Raw genomic sequence first — 19,067 nt, 5'->3', positions numbered from 1 at the left:
AGGGCACAGGGTGTGTTCCAGGAGTTGGGGAATGGTAGCTAATTGGATGTACGTGGGAGGGAGGGTGGAGAGGTAAGTGAGGCGATACAAAAAAAGAGTAATGGGGACTCTGAGAGCGCTGAAGTGTAAGTCCTGGTTCCTGCCTGGCATCGGTTCAAATCCCAGCTCTACCACTTCCTGGTTTCGTGAACCCTTAGCAGGTCACTTAAATGTTTTGAGTCAGTTTTCCTCATGTGCAGTATGGAACTAATCTGAGGGTCTTATGGAGTATTGCTGTGTTAGATGAGATAGTACAAGTAAAATGCCCCAATCTGAGCCTGACCCAAAGTAACCATTCAGAATCCTGGTGACTATGGGCATCCCCCACACGGAAGGATCATTCGGAAAGGATCACCAAGCAGGCACTGGCATTCCATTTGATACATTTATGGAATCATCCCAGCGATGCCATGGAATGAGCATTGTGGTTATCCCCACTTAAAAGATAAGGCAACTGAGCCTGGTAGAGGTTAAGGAAATTGCTTAAGGACAGTAAGGAGGGCCACCATGATTCCTAGCCGCTGAGTTCCAGGCAAGACCGCTTCTTTCCGTCGGAATCCACCCCTTTCATCCCACCCCGTAGCCCCCCGCCCATGCCTCTGCCTCTCCCCGCAGGTACGTGTCGGCACTGACCACGCCCGCGCGCCTCTCTCCCGTGGACTTCCACTACTCGCTGGCCACGCAGGTGCCGACTTTTGAGATCACGTCCCCCAACTCGGCGCACGCAGTGTCGCTGCCGCCGGCCGCGCCCATCAGCTACCGCCTGGCGGAGCAGCAGCCGCTACTGCGGCAGCCGGCGCCCCCCGGCCCGGGGCCCGGGCCGGGCGCGGACATGCAGCGCAGCTACGACAGCTACTACTACCCCGCGACGGGGCCGGGGCCGCGGCGCGGGGCCTGCGCGCTGGGCGGCAGCCTGGGCAGCCTGCCCGCCAGCCCCTTCCGCATCCCGGAGGACGACGAGTACGAGACCACGCAGGAGTGCGCGCCCCCGCCACCGCCGCGGCCGCGCGCTCGCGGCGCGTCCCGCAGGACGTCGGCGGGGCCCCGGCGCTGGCGCCGCTCGCGCCTCAACGGGCTGGCGGCGCAGCGCGCACGCGCGGCGCGGGACTCGCTATCGCTGAGCAGCGGCTCGGGTGGCGGCTCGGCTTCTGCCTCGGACGACGACGCGGACGGGGCGCTGGCGGCCGAGAGCACGCCTTTTCTCGGCCTGCGCGGGCCTCACGACGCGCTGCGCTCGGACTCGCCGCCCCTGTGCCCGGCGGCCGACAGCAGGACTTACTACTCCCTGGACAGCCACAGCACGCGGGCCAGCAGCAGACACAGCCGCGGGCCGCCCCCGCGGGGCAAGCAGGACTCGGCGCCCCTCTAGGGGCCCCCGCCGCCCGCCGCCCCCTCCGCCTCGCCTGCCCCACTGTCTTTAAGGAGGACAGAGACCACCGCCTGGAGAGAAAAAGGAGGAAAAAAAAGAAATAAAAAATATTTTTATTTTCTATAAAAGGAAAAAGGTATAACAAAATGTTTTATTTTCATTTTAGCAAAAATTCTCTTATAATACTAGCTAACGGCAAAGACGTTTTTATAGGGAAACTATTTATATGTAACATCCTGATTTACAGCTTCGGAAAAAAAAAAAAGAAACAACAAAAAAAAAAGAGAGATGGGCCAATTTTTTGACTCTTTAATAGAAACCTATATTGTGGTGCCTTTTGCTGTACGCTAATCTGGGGCTCCTGGAGAGAAGAAGGGTTGTGGGGTGGGGGTTAGGGGAATGTAGGATCCCAAGCTGGCAGGGGTGAGAGGAAGCTGGCAAAGAAGAGGCTGCTGGGTGCTGGTGGGGGCGGGGAGGGGACTGGCCCTGAGAAAGAAAATGAGAACAGTAGCAGCTTTGCCCCCAGGCAGATCTTGAGTCCCCCGACCCGGTGAAGAGAAGGCAGGGATCTAGGCTTGGAGCTAGAGCTGGGGTCAGGTAACATTCAGAGGGAGACTTAAGGCCCAGCGACAGCAACCAGAATGGGGAGAGGGCCTCCCTGTTCCTTACAGCTGCTAAGGGAGGGGGCACTGAGACAGAGATCTTCCCGACAGTCCTGGCTCCAGGGAGGGGGCAGCTCTTCCAGGGCCCCAACTTTCCGGCTCCTCCTCCCTGTGGCCTCCAGGATGCCCTTCCGTCCTCTGCAGCACCTTCGTTTACAGGTTGTCTTTTCTATTTTATGCCTGCATGTCCTTTGCATTTCAGATTCTTTAGATTGGATGCATGGTCACGCTGGGACCGAGAAGAGCCACTCCACAGTGTTATTTGATTCCCCTTTTAGCAATAAAGTAACACCATTTCTTCCAGACCCCAAGCCACCTACGACTTCCACTCCCTCTCCAGCCCTGTCCTCCCCACCCCCGCAAAACTGGGTCCACTGCTAATTTGTCAAAAAGGTAATTGTTTAAAAAAAAAAAAAAAATCAAAAAATACACCAAACAAATGGGAACCCTGCCCTGAAATGTCCAAACACCTGACTGTTGACACTTGAACATTTTTATATTATAAATAAAATCAGAAATAACTCATGTTTGACTGTGTGTGCCTAGCCCCCTGGTGGGGAGAGAAGACAATGAGGACCTGGGTGGAGATGGATGGATGCCGGTGTGGAGACTGGAGAGGGCCAGGGTAGTCCCAGGGAGGAAGAGACAGTCCCTCTAATCTACCATGCTTCAGCCCCTAGGACAGGCTGCAACCCTTTCCCTTTCCCAAGAATATTCACAAGGTATCCCGGGACTACCTGCCAGGGAACCTGTCCAAGGGGCTGATGCATATTACTCTGCTTTGAGCTCAGTCTCAGAACCCTGGCCCAGTTCCTGCCCTGGAGCTACTGGGACTGCACTGAGGCAGCAATTTCCGGCCTATGTGGGTGAGAAGGGAAGGCTTGTGGGGTTGGCACTGGGGCAGCTGAGGCAAGATGACCCTTGCGGCCTCAGGCATGTCACAGGCAAAGCCTGGACATGCAAGATGGCATAATGGGTACCCTTGGCTGCCAGGAAGACCACAGCTGCTGCAGCTTGTAAGCCCACAGGGTGTTGTGCTTCTCCCAACTTTATAGCCCCTCAGAGCCAGGGCCTGTCTAAACCTGCAGTCCCTGATGAAGGCATAGAGAAGGCAGATGGAGGTCCAGGGTTAAGAAGTCTTTTCCCTCGTTGACTCATTTATTAAACCAGTGCCCAGTGCCAGGAACCCTTATGTTCCAGCCAGACACAAGGGAGTCTTCTATCCAGAGGTCTCAGGTGGTTGACTTGAGCGCACGCATGCACAGATGCCCCTAGAATGTATGTGGTCAGTTTAGAGACCTACAAATGGGAGGGCCAGAGAGGCTTAAGGTTGAGAGGAGCTGAGCTCCAGTTCCAGCTCTGCCCTCCTTGGCGGTGTGACTTCTCTAGGCTGCTGTTTCCTCAGCTGTAAAGTGGTGATACTGACACCTACCTCAAAGGGTTGTTGTGGAGATTATATATAAAGCACCCAGGAATGCTTCTGGCACATGATGCCTATTAATGGTTAATTTGATGATGATGGTATCCTGTGCTTTGCATTCTTGAATCACAGAATGGCAAAAGCTGGATGAAACGGAGTTGATGAGGAAAAGTAAAGAACTAAAGTCATTGTGTTCACTGTGGGGGTGCTGGGGGAAAATGCACCTGTTACAAAGAAACAAAGGAAAGAGTGAACTAGATGGTATATAAACCTGCAAATCACTGATCTCTCCCAGGCCCCATCTGGTGATCTCATCCAGATCCCTTTGCTGGCTCTGAGTTAGTTTACTGTTGGCTTTAAAATTTTCTGACAGCCAATAATTCCTCTATATGACTTCTGACCTCTATGTGAACCCCAATAATCGTGAACGACTTCTTGGTGAACCCATTGACCTTTTCACAAACCCTCAGGGTCAAATTTGACCCTTCTGAGGGCTCTGAGTTGCTGTTACCTTCTAAATTTTCAGTAAGAAACCACCTCTGACAACAGTGAACCCACCTGACCTCTATGTGGACCCCAGTAATTGTGACTGGCGTCTTGGTGAACCACCCCCCCCTGGACTTTTCATGACCCCAGGTAGTTGTATTGAATAGTTTGGTAGCTTGGTTTTCTGATCTGGATCCTAAAACACCCACCAGGAGTCTAAGGCCAGAACCTAATGGAATTCACCACCCATTCATTTCACAGGTATGAATGGGACCTGGGAGAGATGTGGCCAGAGAGGCTCATTTCCCACTCTGTCTCTCAAATTTCTGCCTTGAGATGTCCTTAGTGTGGCCCATCAGGAAGAGGTATAGCCCTGTTAAGGGACTTTCCTACTACCACCCCGCCCTCCAGGAGCACTCAGGACATTCAGGTGGCTTCCTGAATCAGAGTCTTCTTCTCCACTCCAGTTCTTTCTTCTCTCTCTGCCAGGTCAGTTTTGGCTTTCTCCCCAGTGCTCCCAGGGTTCTAAATGGTAATGGTGACTGCCTGTCCCCTCTCCACTAGACTGTGAGCCCCATGTGGACAGAGAGCTGCTTGGTCCTTTTCTCACCACACTATCCTCAGCACCTAGCACAGTGTGCAGCACTGGTGACCTTCACTGAATAAGAAAATGAAGGTTGAAGAAACACTGTGGTCAAGGGTCAGCCCCCAGAAGTCCCTGAGCCCAGAGCCACTTCCCAGGACCACCAGGTGACGCAATCCACTTATTGCATCTCACCCACGGTCCTCCAGCCCCTGGATTTGGACAGTCCTGGAAAATGGGCATATTACAGGCAGAAGTTGGGGGAAATATGATGGTCCATTAGAATGCAGGAAAAATAATATATTAGAACTTTCATTTAGGTTTATTTTCATCTCATCTTTTTAAATTTCTATTTTTGTGTATGTTTTATAATGTACATAATATTTTAGTACAGTAGTACATGTATATAATTTACAATAAATAATTATACAATTAAGAAAATGAACTAAAGATTTTTTTTACTGATGGGAGACATCACTAGTGTTCAGGGAAGCCTGTCTGCAGCAGACAGAAACTTGCTCCTCTGCTTTCATTCACCCACCCGCATGAGGTAGAGGATGGGAAGCTGACCCCAAAAATCAAAGACCTTTGAGCCAGCATGGAGAAAGTACAGAGAGCTCTGTTATGTTACATTGCTCTTTCAAGTTCATTTAAATGAACACTTACTTCCCCTCAGCAAAATGAAGGGCCCAGATGGTTTGGGTATAAAATACACATCAGCTAATCCAAATTAAATAATCTGGATTTAAATCAATATATATTTCCACAGACTCATACATACCTTGCATCAAATGTGAGCGTGCTTGTACGTGTTAGGTACTTAATAAGATAACCCAACCTTGCCACTAACTAAATATGTTACCACTGAGGTCAAACTGCTGCCCAAACTAATCTATTTTAAAAGTATAAAGGACCTGCTCATCATAGCTCACTGAAGGCCCATCACCTCCACCGCTGGTCCATCTGAGGAATTCAGGGTTTACAAGATACTAGTCTGATCATCGCGTGGCAGATTTTTCCATCCTTCTCAGGCATGTCCTTAGCTAGCATTTCTGAATCACTGGAAGAGTGAAAGAAATATCAGCTTAAAAACCAATCAGCAACTTCTTACTCCACCTTTTCCCAAGACCAGGAATTAATGGCTTCCATAACCTTCGTCCACCAAACATCTTTGGGCTTATTGACAAGTGGCTGTTTGCAAGGCAGAGTGTCTTTTATTCCGGGAGCAGTAGATCTGTACAAGAGGCCACCTCTGGAGCTCAGAGACCTGGCAGCACCAACATAAAGACCAAAATATAAACAAGGCCATGGTCCCATCCCACTAACACCCCAGAATGCCCATGGGACAGATGGGGTAGCATACACACACACACACGCTGTCTATTTATTCCAAACATCAACTGTAAGAGCAGTGTAAGTCACAGGTCAGCCGGAAGAGGGGAAAAGGGAGTGAGAGGAGGTCAGCACCTTCTCTCCCAGAGTGTCTGGGCCACCAAGGGGCCAGGTAACAGCCTTCCTCACTAACAGGTAGAGTTCTGAAATAGGCTTTTCCTTCATCTTATTTCATCTTGATATCAATTCCAAAATCATCTTTAAAGGGGTTCCATATATATATAATTCTTATATATATACATTTTTGTCCATATAAAAGAAAGTAGGAGTGGCCTCCATGAATGGAAGGGGAGGTAGACACACACATGAGTAGACAGCTTGACATCAGGAGAGCAGGCCCAGGTACTGGATTATTGCAAAGGGAGACAGGAGAACAGGGCGTGGTTCCAGAAGCTACGGGGTGGGGGTAGGGGGAGCACAGGCAGGATGGTGCTGGTGGTCCACAGACCTGCTGCTGTTCAAGTCTAAGGAAGGTGGATGAGAACAGGTGGGGACCCAAGCTGACAGCTGGAGTCCAGACCTGCCCTTGGGAACAAGAGAGATGAGGGAAGGAACTTGTGAGAAGGGGAGGAGGGCCTGCAAAACCAGCTGCCCTTCCTTCTCCTCCAGTGAGATCATGGCTAGAGCATGCACACAACTGGCCTAGACAATGAGGCTTGGTGGTAGAGAGGAATGCGAGGGCTGGAGAGAAGGTCTGAGGCCCAGATCAACTCCAGGAAGCAAGAAGATCAGTGCCACAAAGAACATCTCCATCTCCCTGGGCCACAGGGCTCTCTACACCCCTCTGGCTGCCTGTCAACTGCCTGGAGCTGGCGCGAGTGGCCCCTGGCTGGAATTGTGCTCACTGACCCCTCTAGGGACATTTGCCTGCCTCTGGGGCCTGCCCATCCACACCAGCTAAGTGTCAGGCCCCGTGGTATCCTTTGTAGCTCTGCTGCCAGTCATAGTCCCATGGCCCTGACTGAGGGCGGGGCTTGAGTGTGTCTTGCGCAGAGAAGGGTCGTCCCCTTCCAGAGTGGCCAGTCGGGCCTCAATCCGCTCCAGGTCATCTGAACCCACTTTGATTTTCACAGCCAGGAGGTGGATATAGGTCTCATAACGGCTTTTCTAGAAAAAAGGCAGAGAAAGGCCAAAAACAAAGTCAAAGGACAAACAAGAAAATGCAAAAAAAAAAAAAAAAAAAAGTATTTGGACCTTATGTGACAAAAACTAATTCCTTAATATTCAGAGTGCTCTCACAAATCAATAAAAAGGAGATAAACAATCCAATTAAAAAATAGGCAAGGGGCATACACAGAACTTTAATTCCTAATTTTAAAAATTCAAGTTAAGGGGCAATGATGAGTATGACAGCAAAAGTACAGACAACCAAAATAAAAGTTGACAGATGGGATTACAAAATTTAAAACTCTTGTGCATCAGGGTGCCTGGGTGGCTCAGTCAGTTAAGGGTCTGTCTTCAGCTCAGGTCATGATCCCAGGGTCTTGGACTCACCCACCCCCATCAGGCTCCCTGCTTCAGTGGGGAGTCTTCTTCTCCCTCTCCCTTTGCCCCGCCCCCTGCTTGTGTTCTCTTTCTCTCTCTCATAAATAATAAAAAATAATCTTTAAAATAAAGGTAAAAGTGCCCCTAAATAAAATCTTTTTTTAAAAAAAATCTCATGTGTATCAAAGGACAATCAATAGAGTGAAAAGGCAATCCACAGAATGGAAAAAAAATTTGCAAATCCTCTGATAAGGGTCTACTATCAAGAATATAAGAAAAACTCCTACAATTCAATAACAGAAATACAACCCAACTTAAAAAGGGCAAATATCTGAGACATTTCTCCAAAGAAGACATACAAATAGTCAATAAGCTCATAAAACGACATTCAACACCACTCGTCATCAGGGAAATGCACCTCAAAACCACAAAGGATACCCTCTCACACCTATTGGAACATCTACTATCAGAGAAAAGTCAGAGAGTGAGTGTTGGTGAAGGTGCAGGAAGATTAGAACCCTCATGTGCTGCTGGTGGGAACCATGGCCTACCGCCATAGGAAACAGTCTGGGGGCGCCTGGTGGCTCTTGGTTTTGGTTCAGGTCATGATCCCAGGGTCAATGAGATGGAGCCCCCCACAGGGCTCTGTGCTCACTGGGAAGTCTGCTTGAAATCTTCTCTCTCTCCTTCTCTCTCTCTGCCATACTCTAATAAATAAATAAATAAATATTTTTCCAAAAAAGGAAACAGTATGGTTGTTCTTCAGCAAATTAAAAATAATATTGCCTTGTACTCCAGCAGTACCACTTCTGAGTATATACCCAAAAGAATTTAAGGCAGGTCTCAGAAATATGTGCATACCCAAGTTCACAACAACACTATTTACAAAACTCAAAAGATGAAAGCAACCCAAATGTCCAGCAGCAGATGAAAAGATAAAGAAGATGTGGTATCTACATACAATGGAATAGTATTCAGCCTTAAAAAGGAAGGAAATTCTAACACATGCTGCAACATGGATAAACTTGAGCATATGCCAACCACAAAAACACAAATTCTATATTATTCCACTAATATGCAGTAACTAGAGGAGTCTGCAGAGACAGAAACTAGAACAGTGTTCGCCAAGGATGGGGCAGGGGGAGTTGGAGAAGAGTTGCTCTTTGATAGGTATAATTTCAGTTTGGAAAGATGAAAAAGTTCTGGAGATCGGTTGCACAACAGTGTGAGTAGGCTTAATACTACTGAACTACACATTTAAAAATGGTTAACATGATAAATTTTATGCTATGTGTGTTTACAATTTTTTTTAATTTTTTAAGATTTTATTTATTTATTTGAGAGAGAGAGACAGAGATAGAGAACATGAGCAGGGACGAGAGGGAGAAGCAGTCTCCCTGCTGACCCAGGGCCCCGGGATCATGACCTGAGCCCAAGGCAGATGCTCAACCAACTGAGCCAGCCAGGTGCCCTGCACAATTAAAGAATTTTTAATTCAAATTAAAATAGCAATGAAATACCCCTTACTAAACCTATCAGATTGGTGATTAAAACATTCAGGAGTGTCCACTGCTGGTGAGTAACATGAACAGAGAAGTACATTCATGAGCTATTTAAAGTATTATAAACCTGGGGTGGGGAGGTGCTGGGTGGCTCAGTCATGAACCATTGGACTCTTAATTTCAGCTCAGGTCATGATCTCAGGGTTGTGAGATCCATCCCTGTGTTGGGCTCCATGCGAGGTGTGGAGCCTGCTTAAGATTCTCTCTCTCCCAGGGAGATGGGTGGGGGTATGGGGTACTGGGTGACAGGCATTAGGATGGCACATGACGTGATAAACAGTGGGTGTTATACGAAACTGATGAATTAGTGAACTCTACATCTGAAACTAATAATGTACTATATGTTGGCTAATTGAATTTAAATTTAAAAAAATAAAGATTGTCTCTCTCCCTCTGCCCCTTCCCCCACCCCTCTCTCTCAAAAAAAAAAAAAAAAAGTGTTATAAAAAGGTAAACATTTAGGAGGGAAATTTGGCTGACTATAACTGAGGGCCGGACTCTGAGCTTCCAGCCCTCACCCAGTCAGAAGAGGCTGAGGTCCTAGAAGAAGCAACGACGAACAGTGAGAAGACACTGTTCTCACACAACTCTGCACATGAGCAGAAAGACCCTTCACTGCTGGGCTTCACATCCCCTCCCTCCACACTCCCCTGTTCAGCCAGGGTAAGTGAGAAAGACCAAAATGCCAGAGTCACACTCAGTTGTTTGGGCTAGGATCCTGGTTCCTACACTTCTTAACCGTCACCTCAAGGAAGTGGTCTGCCCTCTCCAAGCCTCAATTTTCCCATCTGTAAAATGCAGATAATAACCCATTTCAACAGAATTGACATGAGGATTAAATCAATCAGTACAAGGGAATCGTGCTGACAACTGGCAAGAGATCAGTCCACTGTAGCTTTTGTCATCCCTTTTTTTTTTTTTTTAAACGTTGCAGAGAGAGTGGGTCTGAGAAGATTTTGAAAGCTGTACCGCTTTATTTTTTGAAAGGTCAGGATCTTCCCTGGGAACTCTCCTCTCTTCCTCACACTTCAATAGAAATAAATGTAGAAATGCAGAGACTGAGATCAGTGACTTACTGCCTTTCCTGCCCCAAAGTTTCCGTCTAAGCCTCTATATGGTCCACCCCCCCCCAGCAGGTCAATACAAAGCCCAGTCCAAAAGGGACAAGTGGTTCCTGCCTCCCTCCCCGAGGCTGGCCCCCTCTCGTTCACCTGATGAAGGCGATGCTCTGTCAGCCCCATTTACAGAGCATCAGGAGGCAGAATCAGGGTGGGGGCCAGGGAGAGGCAAGATGGAGGGGAGGGAGAACTTAGTTGCTGTGCCTGATAAACATCTGTGGAAGAGGAAAGGGAGACAAAAGTGGGATGGGTCGTGCAGGTGGGCTTGAGCTGTTTATGGTTTTGTTTTAACAGCTCTCCGAGAGGCTGGGTCATGGGGGGGTATGGAAGTGAGGAGGGTCTTGGAGAAGAGTGGGAGCCAACTTGTGCTCTTTGAAAGACACAAGTGAGGCACAACTGTTTGATGAACAACTGGCAGCCAGACTGCACAGCCTGGCCCGCAGGAGGCCCTGCGTGGCTCATGACTGGCTCAGGGGAGCTCCCAAAGTGGAGAACCCTCAAACCAGGAGCCCCCAGCTGCAGAATGATATTGGTGACAGGAGAAGGAGAGCTGGCTTCCTCCTTCTGCCCCAGCCCTGTCCTTCGCAATAGCCCCCAAGTAGAACCCACCTCAAAAGTGAGATAGTGCTCCTTCAGCCGGTTCTCCTCAGCCTCCTTGGACTTGACACCCTTCTCGATGGGGTGACACCTGTGCTCAGCCAGCTCCGTAGTCACCTGCCTCAACTTATTCTCATGAGAACGCAGTTGCTCCTCCTGCAAAGACAAGTCCCGGACTATGAGGTCCCACTCTCAAGACGTCATAGACGTGAGTCTGCACCTGTCATGCTGGGTCTGCTTCCACAAAGGAAAACTGAGGCCTGGCCAGTGTCATCAAGTATATGGGGGACCTAAGGGAGTGGTCCTCCACCCTACTCCTTCCAGCCTTGCTTTCACTGGCATCAGCCCTCCTACTAAATAAATCCACGGCAGACTTGGGAAATGAGAGACCCTCACACTAGAAGGCCCACACAGACACCTGACATAGACACACCATCCCACCAGAACCAGCACCCCACACTGGTTCATATGGACTCACACATGCACACACAAACACAGTGGACCAAGGGACAGTCTGGCCATGGCTACGCCTGGCTCCATATGAGGCACACATTCTCTTGGATTCTTGCCCAGGCACACATGATGGTCAAAGTCCCAGCGTCACACGCAGACAGTCAGAGACACTGTCACTCACAGACAAGTGCGTGCATACGTCTCACCCACCAAAGTACAGGCAGACCACTTGGTTCTGTGTGGGCAACGAGCTGCGTGTGTGTGCGCATGTGTGATGCATGTGTGCAGTGGGGGTGTGTGTACCCAGCAGGTGTGCATGCACATGTGCACACGAGTCCCCATATGGTAAATGTGTGTGTGGGCTGTGTGTGTGTGGGCACCATCTGCACATGCACAGGGGCTCTGGGCAGAAGCTGTCACTGAGGGGCTCAGCGGAGAGACCCAGGACAAGGGCCCGCTATGAAAGGGGCCCTGACAAAGACAGGAAGTATGGAGCTCCTCCTTCTCTCCGCATCCCAAGGGGTGCTCCACCATGTATCCTCTCCTCTCCAGAAAACCCCTGAAAAACTCAAGTACTGATGAGCAAGAGTTTTTTTAGGATTACAAATAAAATAATTCAGGGTAAGTAAGAAGAGCAAAAGAGCCCTAGATGAGGACCCAGACTGTCTCCCTGTGACACAGCCCATCCCCTGGCTCCCTGTGACACACAGTCTCTCACATCCAAGCTCAGACATGCACCATTCCCAAGACTCACAATGACATCGACAGGCTATTACACCACTGGCAGAGAAGAATGCAGGCCTCTGTGTGGTGCCTATATTATCCACCCCACTGAGGGTGGCCTCAGTCTTCCCATCTGTAAATGGGCATGGGGTGCAATGGGGATGGAGAAGATCTGTCTCTTCACCCTGTCTCTTAGTCCAAGACCAGGCACCATATAGGAGGAGGTAGAGACTGCTGAAAGGCGGCAGTGGGGAGAGGTGCTAGACGCAGCCTGAGGAGGTGGTGTTGGGGTCCCAGGAGATTATACCTGGCAGAGGCGAGTGGTGCAGGAGGGCAGCAGGGGCCGACAGAACTTCTTCATGGAGCTGACAGCAGCAGGGAAGGAGGGGGCTGAGAAGATGGCAGCTACCAGGTTGATCCTAAGGATCCAGGACAGCATTTCTTCCTTGCTCCTGGGGACAGGAGGAGAGGGGAGAGGGCACCAGCTCCTCACAATAGGACTCCCTGTCCCCCACCCAGCACCCAGGACCCACTGCTATCCTGGCACAGGGTAGGAGTCACTCCTTTCACAAAGGGGGACAAAGGAGTGAGGGGGGATGGCAGAATGGGGACTGGATGGGTCCGGTCAAGTCTGTGTAGGGAGCTTGCTTCTGTCCCAGCTTCTGGGTCAAGACCTGGATTTTTACATGGAAAGAAAGTTCTCTAGGCCCAGAGTTAACAGTCATGGGTCAGTGGGCCCAGACTGATCCCTGGATCAGTGGATCCTAGAGGCAACAGGCAAGGGGTATCCCCACTCAGGCCTCTGGTCCCTGCCCCACTACCTTGCCCACAATGCCCACTCCCATCCTGAGAGGCCCTCTACCAGCCTCTCTGCTTTTAAGCTCCTCTGACATATGAAACTCCAATCTCAAGTCACAGAATAGGGTGTAGAAGAGTAGAGGGAAGGCCTTCTGGGGACACTGTAAGCTGAGTCTTTCCCATTCATTTCCCCACCCCAATTTACAGTGAGGGAATTCATTACAACCCCATTTGCCCTGATGTAGGGACTTCAGTGTGCACCAGAATGTTTGGCCTGTTAGAACACAACTGCTGGCCCAGCCCCATAGCTGCTGATTCAGTAGGTCTATGTGGGGCCTGAAAAACTGCATTTCTAACACATTTCCAGGAGATGCTGACAGGCCCACACTTGAGAACCTCTACTTCAGGGGACCCCAGCTGTCAGTCTGCGCCACGCAGACACACTCACTCTTATGGCTGACATGAGGGCAAGCCAACAGCACCTCACCTAAGGCGGGTGAGGAGCAGGGTGCAGTCAGTCAAGGCTGTAGGCCCTGAGCCCAGGGTGGGAGGGAGGGGCTCCCACTCCTACTTACGGTGCCTGGAAGAGGAAGACCCTCCAGTCAGCTGTCTTCAGCTTGAGCACATTGGACTTCTTGCTGTAGTCGGAGGCCCTGGTAGCCAGAGCATGGTGCACACGAATGGCATTCTTCAGGTCGCCCTCGGACAGAGCTTTGTCAGGCCTGTACTCATCCTGGACAGGTGGGCCAGGGGCAAGCAAGCCTCTGTCATCAGCAGGCTTGGGTTCGCTAATCCACACTTCCTCCACCCTCACCATCCCTCCCTCGTGCTCTCACTCCTGTCCCTCTACTCCCTCCATTCTTTAGCTCTTGCCACTGTGGTACAATGCCCACCCCAACAAAGCCCACCAGCCACTCCTCTCCACAGCCTGGTTTGTCCCAAGGCTCAGAGCTTCCACTGTGTATCTTCTGAGCCCCTGGGTATTTGAAAGATTCCTCCCTGAAAACCCGAAGCTCTGTGAGCCCAAGTCAGGCTTTAATGAGAGAAGGGCTCAGCATCTGCCTAAGCCCCAGGTCCTGCCAGGGCCACTCTGGGCACCACTAGACAGGGGCCGGTTGAAGGACAGCACTGACCCTACCTGGGTAAGGGCTCTGGGGCAGTCTCTCACCTTCTGTAGATACAGGATGGTCCCTTTGAGCACCGCGTAGAATTTCTTCCAGCCACGCCTCCCACGGGGTGCTAGGGATGGAGTATGGGTAGTGCAGCCACAACTATGCAGCCCGATATCTCCTCCCCTGCATGCCCCTGCATGTCTACCAGGGTGTGCAACCCTAGAGCAGTGACTATGGGAGCCAGAACCTCTCCCCTGAACTAGCATCCCTCCCCGTGCCCCTTCCCCCGCCTGACACCCACTCCTCTTGCCATCCATGTCGGCGTGAGTCTTCCGAGTCAGCACACCATGCTTGTAGGTGGTAGCGTTGAGAGCCTGCGGGACATCCAGGAAGGGGTTGCCACCATCCAAGATTCGTGTCACTTTCTTGGTGCCTGTCCCAAACTTGTCATCCACCAGCTCAGACAGTGATTTCCTCAGCTCGTCCTCATCACTAGGAAAATGCTAGGCCTGAGCACCATCTCCATGGAAGCCTTAGCCCCACATGGACATGTTCTCTCCCCACCAACCCAACTCTAGGAAAGAGTCAGAGGTAATGAGCAGAGATAAGAAGGTTCCGATTCCAGATCACAGATCCAGATCTTTGATCCGTCCCTTCACTCTTCAATTCTGACCCATGTCCCCTGAGCTGTGATTCTTGGCCTCCAAGCTCTCTCTAATCCTTACCACTGACCACAAAGTTGGAGACCTTACTAGTTTTATTCCTGGTCTTTCTTCTCCTCTTTCCAACCCTGAAAGCCCAGTCCCAGGGAGCAGTGACCCATAGCCAAACTAAAGTGGCTGCCCAAGTCCCAAAGACACTGTCTGAGCTGGCCCTGGGCCAGTAGATGAGGACCCTAAAGTTTAGGTTCCCCATTAGAGCCCTGGGAGAAAATGTCAGCTCTTCCCAGGGTTATTGGGCTTCCTAACAATCCTTACATGGGTGACCTCTACATGAACCCAAAGACCAAGGTTGCCCTGGGGAGCACAGGAGGCTGGGGCAGCCACTTTCCCCAGGAGCCTCTCAGTCTCCTGACCCAGCAAGGTCACCACACCTCTTTCCAGATGGCTGGGCACCTCCAGGTCTCACTGCCTTTGCAGGGGAAGAAGTTGGCAGACAACCACCTCTCTCTACTGCCAAGAGCAGTCACTACATAAATATGGTCATATTCTTAGTGTTATAAGGGGATTCGTGCCTCCTGTCTGCCTACTTCCCAAAACGGGAAGAGCTATCATCATTGGAATAGTGCCAATATCCCCAGTACAGAAAATAAGGTGTAGACATCATGAAACTAAAGTCACAGTTTAATTAATTCCATACAAGTTGTTTTTTTTTTTTTTTTTTAATCAAGACAGAAAATGTACCCTAAGGGGAACTTAACACCTGGCACTGGCCAGCTGGACAGGGGTCACCAGAGCTGTGGTTTGGGAGAAATCAGCACCATGGAGAGTGACAGGAGTGTCCTCCAGGCACCGTCAGCCACTCCCCCTTCTCCTTCCCTTCACTTTCCCTATACCTGTGCCCATGGGTACTACTCACATGGCCCATTCCAGCTTTTCATTCTTGATAGAGTTGTAAAGGGTCTGGGACAGAGGAAAAGAGAAAGAGAGGAGTTCAGATGAAGAGTCAGAGAAATCTCCATCTACCTTTAGTAATGTGGTTGCAGTGAGGAAGCAACTTTCTAGTCAGTGGGACAAAATAAATGTTTGATTCACAACTGTTGGATGGGCGAATGAATGAGGGATGGGTGGGTAGATGATTGTTTAGATGAATGGGTGTATAGATTTGAGGAAGAGTTGGTTAGATAGGTTAGTAGGTGGATGGGGAAATGGGTGAATGTGAGGGGGGGCAGGCGAATGATTTTCTGGGTAGGTGAATGGATAAAAGGATGGGGGCATGTGAGGTTGGGTAAATGGGTAGATGAGGAGAAGTGGATAGGTAGGTGTTGGGCCTGGGATTATTTAGTCTCACAAATACATTCTTAACAAGCCCTTCTTGATGGTGAAGAAGATAATTATGATAAGAAGAGTGACGGAGACAATGTCCTATTTTTTGGCCTCCAGACCCACTATCCAACTTCCTTCCTGGTATCATCATATCCTTCAAACCCACTATCTGAAACTGAATTCATCAGGACACCTGGGTGGCTCAGTCAGTTGAGTATCTGACTCTTGATATCAGCTCAAGTCATGATCTCAGGGTGATAAGATCAAACCCTGCACCAGGCTCTGTGCTGGGTGTGGAGCCTGCTTAAGATTCTCTCTCTCCAGGACACCTGGGTGGCTCAGTGGGTTAAAGCCTCTGCCTTCGGCTCAGGTCATGATCCCAGGGTCCTGGGATAGAGCCCCACATAGGGCTCTCTGCTCAGCAGGGAGCCTGCTTCCCTTCCTCTCTCTCTGCTTGCCTCTCTGCCTACTTGTGATCTCTGTCAAATAAATTTTTAAAAAATTAAAAAAAAAAAGATTCTCTTTCCCTCTCCTTCTGCCCCTCTTCCTGCTCACTCTCGCACTCTCTCTCTTAAATAAATCTTTAAAAAATAAAAATAAAAAATAAAACTGAACTCCTCATTTACCCCCTAAAAAACCTGCTCCTCTTCCTCCAAGGCAGAGAACTGACCAGGCCTAAAAGGCCAGAGTTCCACCGTGGGCTTCAGCTTTAGGGGAAAACTAGAATCCCTTAATTCCTGGTGATGTTGGGGAAATGAGTGCGTTTTTCCCTGTGGTGATGACAATGACATTTGTAGTGATGGTGGTGGTGGAGATAAAGGTAGTGGTGACGGCAGTGGCAGCTATGACAACTGTTGGTAGCTTTGAGGGTTACTGTGACAGCAATGAAGAGAATGGAGTGTTAAAACAAATCTCATAAAGTGTACTCCTCTCTCTAACTCAGGGAACAGGTAACAGTCAAATGTTGAACTGGATGGTCACTAACTCTATCCCAAAGTCATGGTGGCCCTGACCCCAGTATTAAAAACGTAGACTTTCGGAAGGGCCTGGCTGGCTCAGTCAGTAGGACATGTGACTCTTGATCTTGGGGTCATGAGTTCGAGTCCCATGTTCAGTGTAGAGATAACTTTTTTTTTAAAGATTTATGTATTGGGGCGCCTGGGTGGCTCAGTGGTTTAAAGCCTCTGCCTTCAGCTCAGGTCATGATCTCAGGGTCCTGGGATCAAGCCCCACATCGGGCTCTCTGCTCGGCAGTGAGCCTGCTTCCTCCTCTCTCCTTCTCTGCCTGCCTCTCTGCCTACTTGTGATCTCTGTCAAATAAATAAATAAAATCTTTAAAAAAAATAAAAATAAAGATTTATGTATTTATTTGAGGAAGGGAGGGGCAAGAGGAAAGGGAGAGAGAGAATCTTAGGCAGTCTCCTTGCTGAGTGTGGAGCCCAAAGCGGGGCTCAATCTCACGGCCCTGAGATCATGACCTAAGCTGAAATCAAGAATCAGACACCTAACCAACTGAATGACCCATGTGCCCCCGATCTAGAGGGTTTTTTGGTTTTTGGTTTTTTTTAAATCTAGACTGTCAGGATGTAGTAGAGCAGAGACCTCTCTCCTCCCCACCTGCTCCAGGTACATTTCAGGGGATAGGAACCCTTAACAGCTTTTACCTTCAGCAGGTCTTTGGCAAAGTCTTGGCCATCATTGAGCTGGTCCAAGTTGGCAATGAATTGCTGGCAGGACATCTTTTTGCCAATGTTCTGTAACGGAGAAATGGTTCTGCCTGAGAACAGGGTTGGAGGCAGGTATGATCCCCACACCCTGCCCTGCCCAGCCAAAAGTGATGAAGGAGCATCAAGGGTAGTAATGAAAAATACTGCCTAGAATTCCCTTTGTGTCCAAGAATTCACAAAACTCTTTTTCACTTTCAAGATTCTATGTGATTCTCAATGAGAAGTTGGGAGTTTTCCTCAAACCCAGATGGAATCAGGTTGAATTAAATAACATAACAGATGACATCTGCCAGGTGCCTAGAATGTTTCAGGTATTGTACTTGACATGCATTATTTTATTTCCTTTTCATAACAAGGAGAAAGTGAGGTGGGTGTTACTATTATCCCCATTTGACAGGTAAGGAAACTGAGATGTAGGAAGGTGAAGTGATGTGCCCATGATCACACAGCAAGGAAGTGGAAGGGCTGAGTGTGTCTGACACCAAAGCCCATGCTCTCACCCGCTACTCCATGGTTAACTCTCCCAAGGTCACACAGCACCAGGACTTGAACCCAGGCCTCTTGGCTGCTGAGCAGAAGCTCTGTGTATTCCGTCACAATTGTCTCACCCTCTCACCTGTACAGAGGGGCGGCAAGACCTCCAAGAGGTAGGTGAAGTGAGGGAGAGGTTTGTCTTAAGAGAATCAAAAATCAACTTCCACCAATACACATGGGTACCCCATGCTGAGCTGGGCTGGGACCGAGGGAACCCGAGCAGATGGCCTCACTCCAGAAGGCACAAAAAGACAAAGAGCTATAAATGACTGCACCCCAAATTCTGAATTTTTTAAACCACTGAATAGCAGAGGGGCTCCAGCCCTCCAAACCCAACACCTGATGTGCATACTTTCAGATTCTTGCAATATCCATGTCTGAGGACACACTGAATGGCACTTTACCTTTGTGAAGACAAAGACCCTTGAACACAGGATACTTACTGGTATAGGAGTTTGTGGATTTAGGTTGGCTATAAGACACTATTTTCCAAGACCTAACTACAGATGGGAATAGGTATTGGCTCCACAAAGAGACTTCATAATAAAATAAGTTTATTTACGTTTCAGATTTGTGATTGTGATTGTGTGCATTGAGAGTCTCCAAAGGAAGGATTCCATGTACAGCCTCTCAAATTCATTGACCTTGTCAGCATTTTAACAAGGAGAATCTATTAACATCATGTGGACATTCACATACCACAGAAAATAATCCAGGAAACAAGGATATAAGGCTTTATAAGTAGCTGACAAGCAAGAATTTTTTACACCTTTCCAAAAGGTTAAGGAGACATCCTACCTGCGCTGTGATATAGTATATTTCATATATTTATGTGGATATTTTATACATACATATATGTATTTTCATATGCCGCCACTTATGTGTGCATTCATAATAGAGGGATATGAGGCAATAATGTCTGGGTTCCGCACACTGAACTTTCCGCAGCCACCTCAGGAGTTCAAAATAAAAAAAAAAATAACCAGGCAAGATTTTCAATCCCAGAAATGACGGGCTATCTT

General features: G+C 49.1%; 2 protein-coding genes across 7 annotated transcripts in view; one reads left to right on the top strand and one right to left on the bottom strand.

Annotated features, from left to right (window-relative positions):
• The window catches only part of NRG2 (neuregulin 2), a 176,024-nt gene extending 173,429 nt beyond the window's left edge, over window positions 1–2,595 (top strand). For 3 of the 4 annotated variants that reach the window (XM_047730934.1, XM_047730932.1, XM_047730933.1), the window contains one exon: window positions 655–2,595. In XM_047730934.1, coding sequence (XP_047586890.1) covers window positions 655–1,408 — 754 coding nt within the window. In that variant the 3' untranslated portion in view covers window positions 1,409–2,595. The remainder of the gene's footprint in view (window positions 1–654) is intronic. The other variant, XR_007127611.1, reaches the window with a different exon arrangement.
• Window positions 2,596–4,434: 1,839 nt separating this feature from the next.
• PSD2 (pleckstrin and Sec7 domain containing 2) overlaps window positions 4,435–19,067 on the bottom strand; it is a 124,560-nt gene continuing 109,927 nt past the window's right edge. For 2 of the 3 annotated variants that reach the window (XM_047730936.1, XM_047730935.1), the window contains exons 8-15: window positions 17,449–17,539; window positions 15,378–15,421; window positions 14,101–14,291; window positions 13,856–13,926; window positions 13,263–13,420; window positions 12,197–12,341; window positions 10,726–10,869; window positions 4,435–7,058 (exon numbers count right to left, since the gene is read on the bottom strand). In XM_047730936.1, coding sequence (XP_047586892.1) covers window positions 6,849–7,058; window positions 10,726–10,869; window positions 12,197–12,341; window positions 13,263–13,420; window positions 13,856–13,926; window positions 14,101–14,291; window positions 15,378–15,421; window positions 17,449–17,539 — 1,054 coding nt within the window. In that variant the 3' untranslated portion in view covers window positions 4,435–6,848. The remainder of the gene's footprint in view (window positions 7,059–10,725; window positions 10,870–12,196; window positions 12,342–13,262; window positions 13,421–13,855; window positions 13,927–14,100; window positions 14,292–15,377; window positions 15,422–17,448; window positions 17,540–19,067) is intronic. The other variant, XM_047730937.1, reaches the window with a different exon arrangement.

This window comes from Lutra lutra, chromosome 5 (assembly GCF_902655055.1).
Source record: "Lutra lutra chromosome 5, mLutLut1.2, whole genome shotgun sequence".
NCBI classification, from domain to species: Eukaryota; Metazoa; Chordata; class Mammalia; order Carnivora; family Mustelidae; genus Lutra; species Lutra lutra.
The sequence above is the reverse complement of the archived record's forward strand: the minus strand, read 5'-3'. Positions and strand labels throughout refer to the sequence as shown.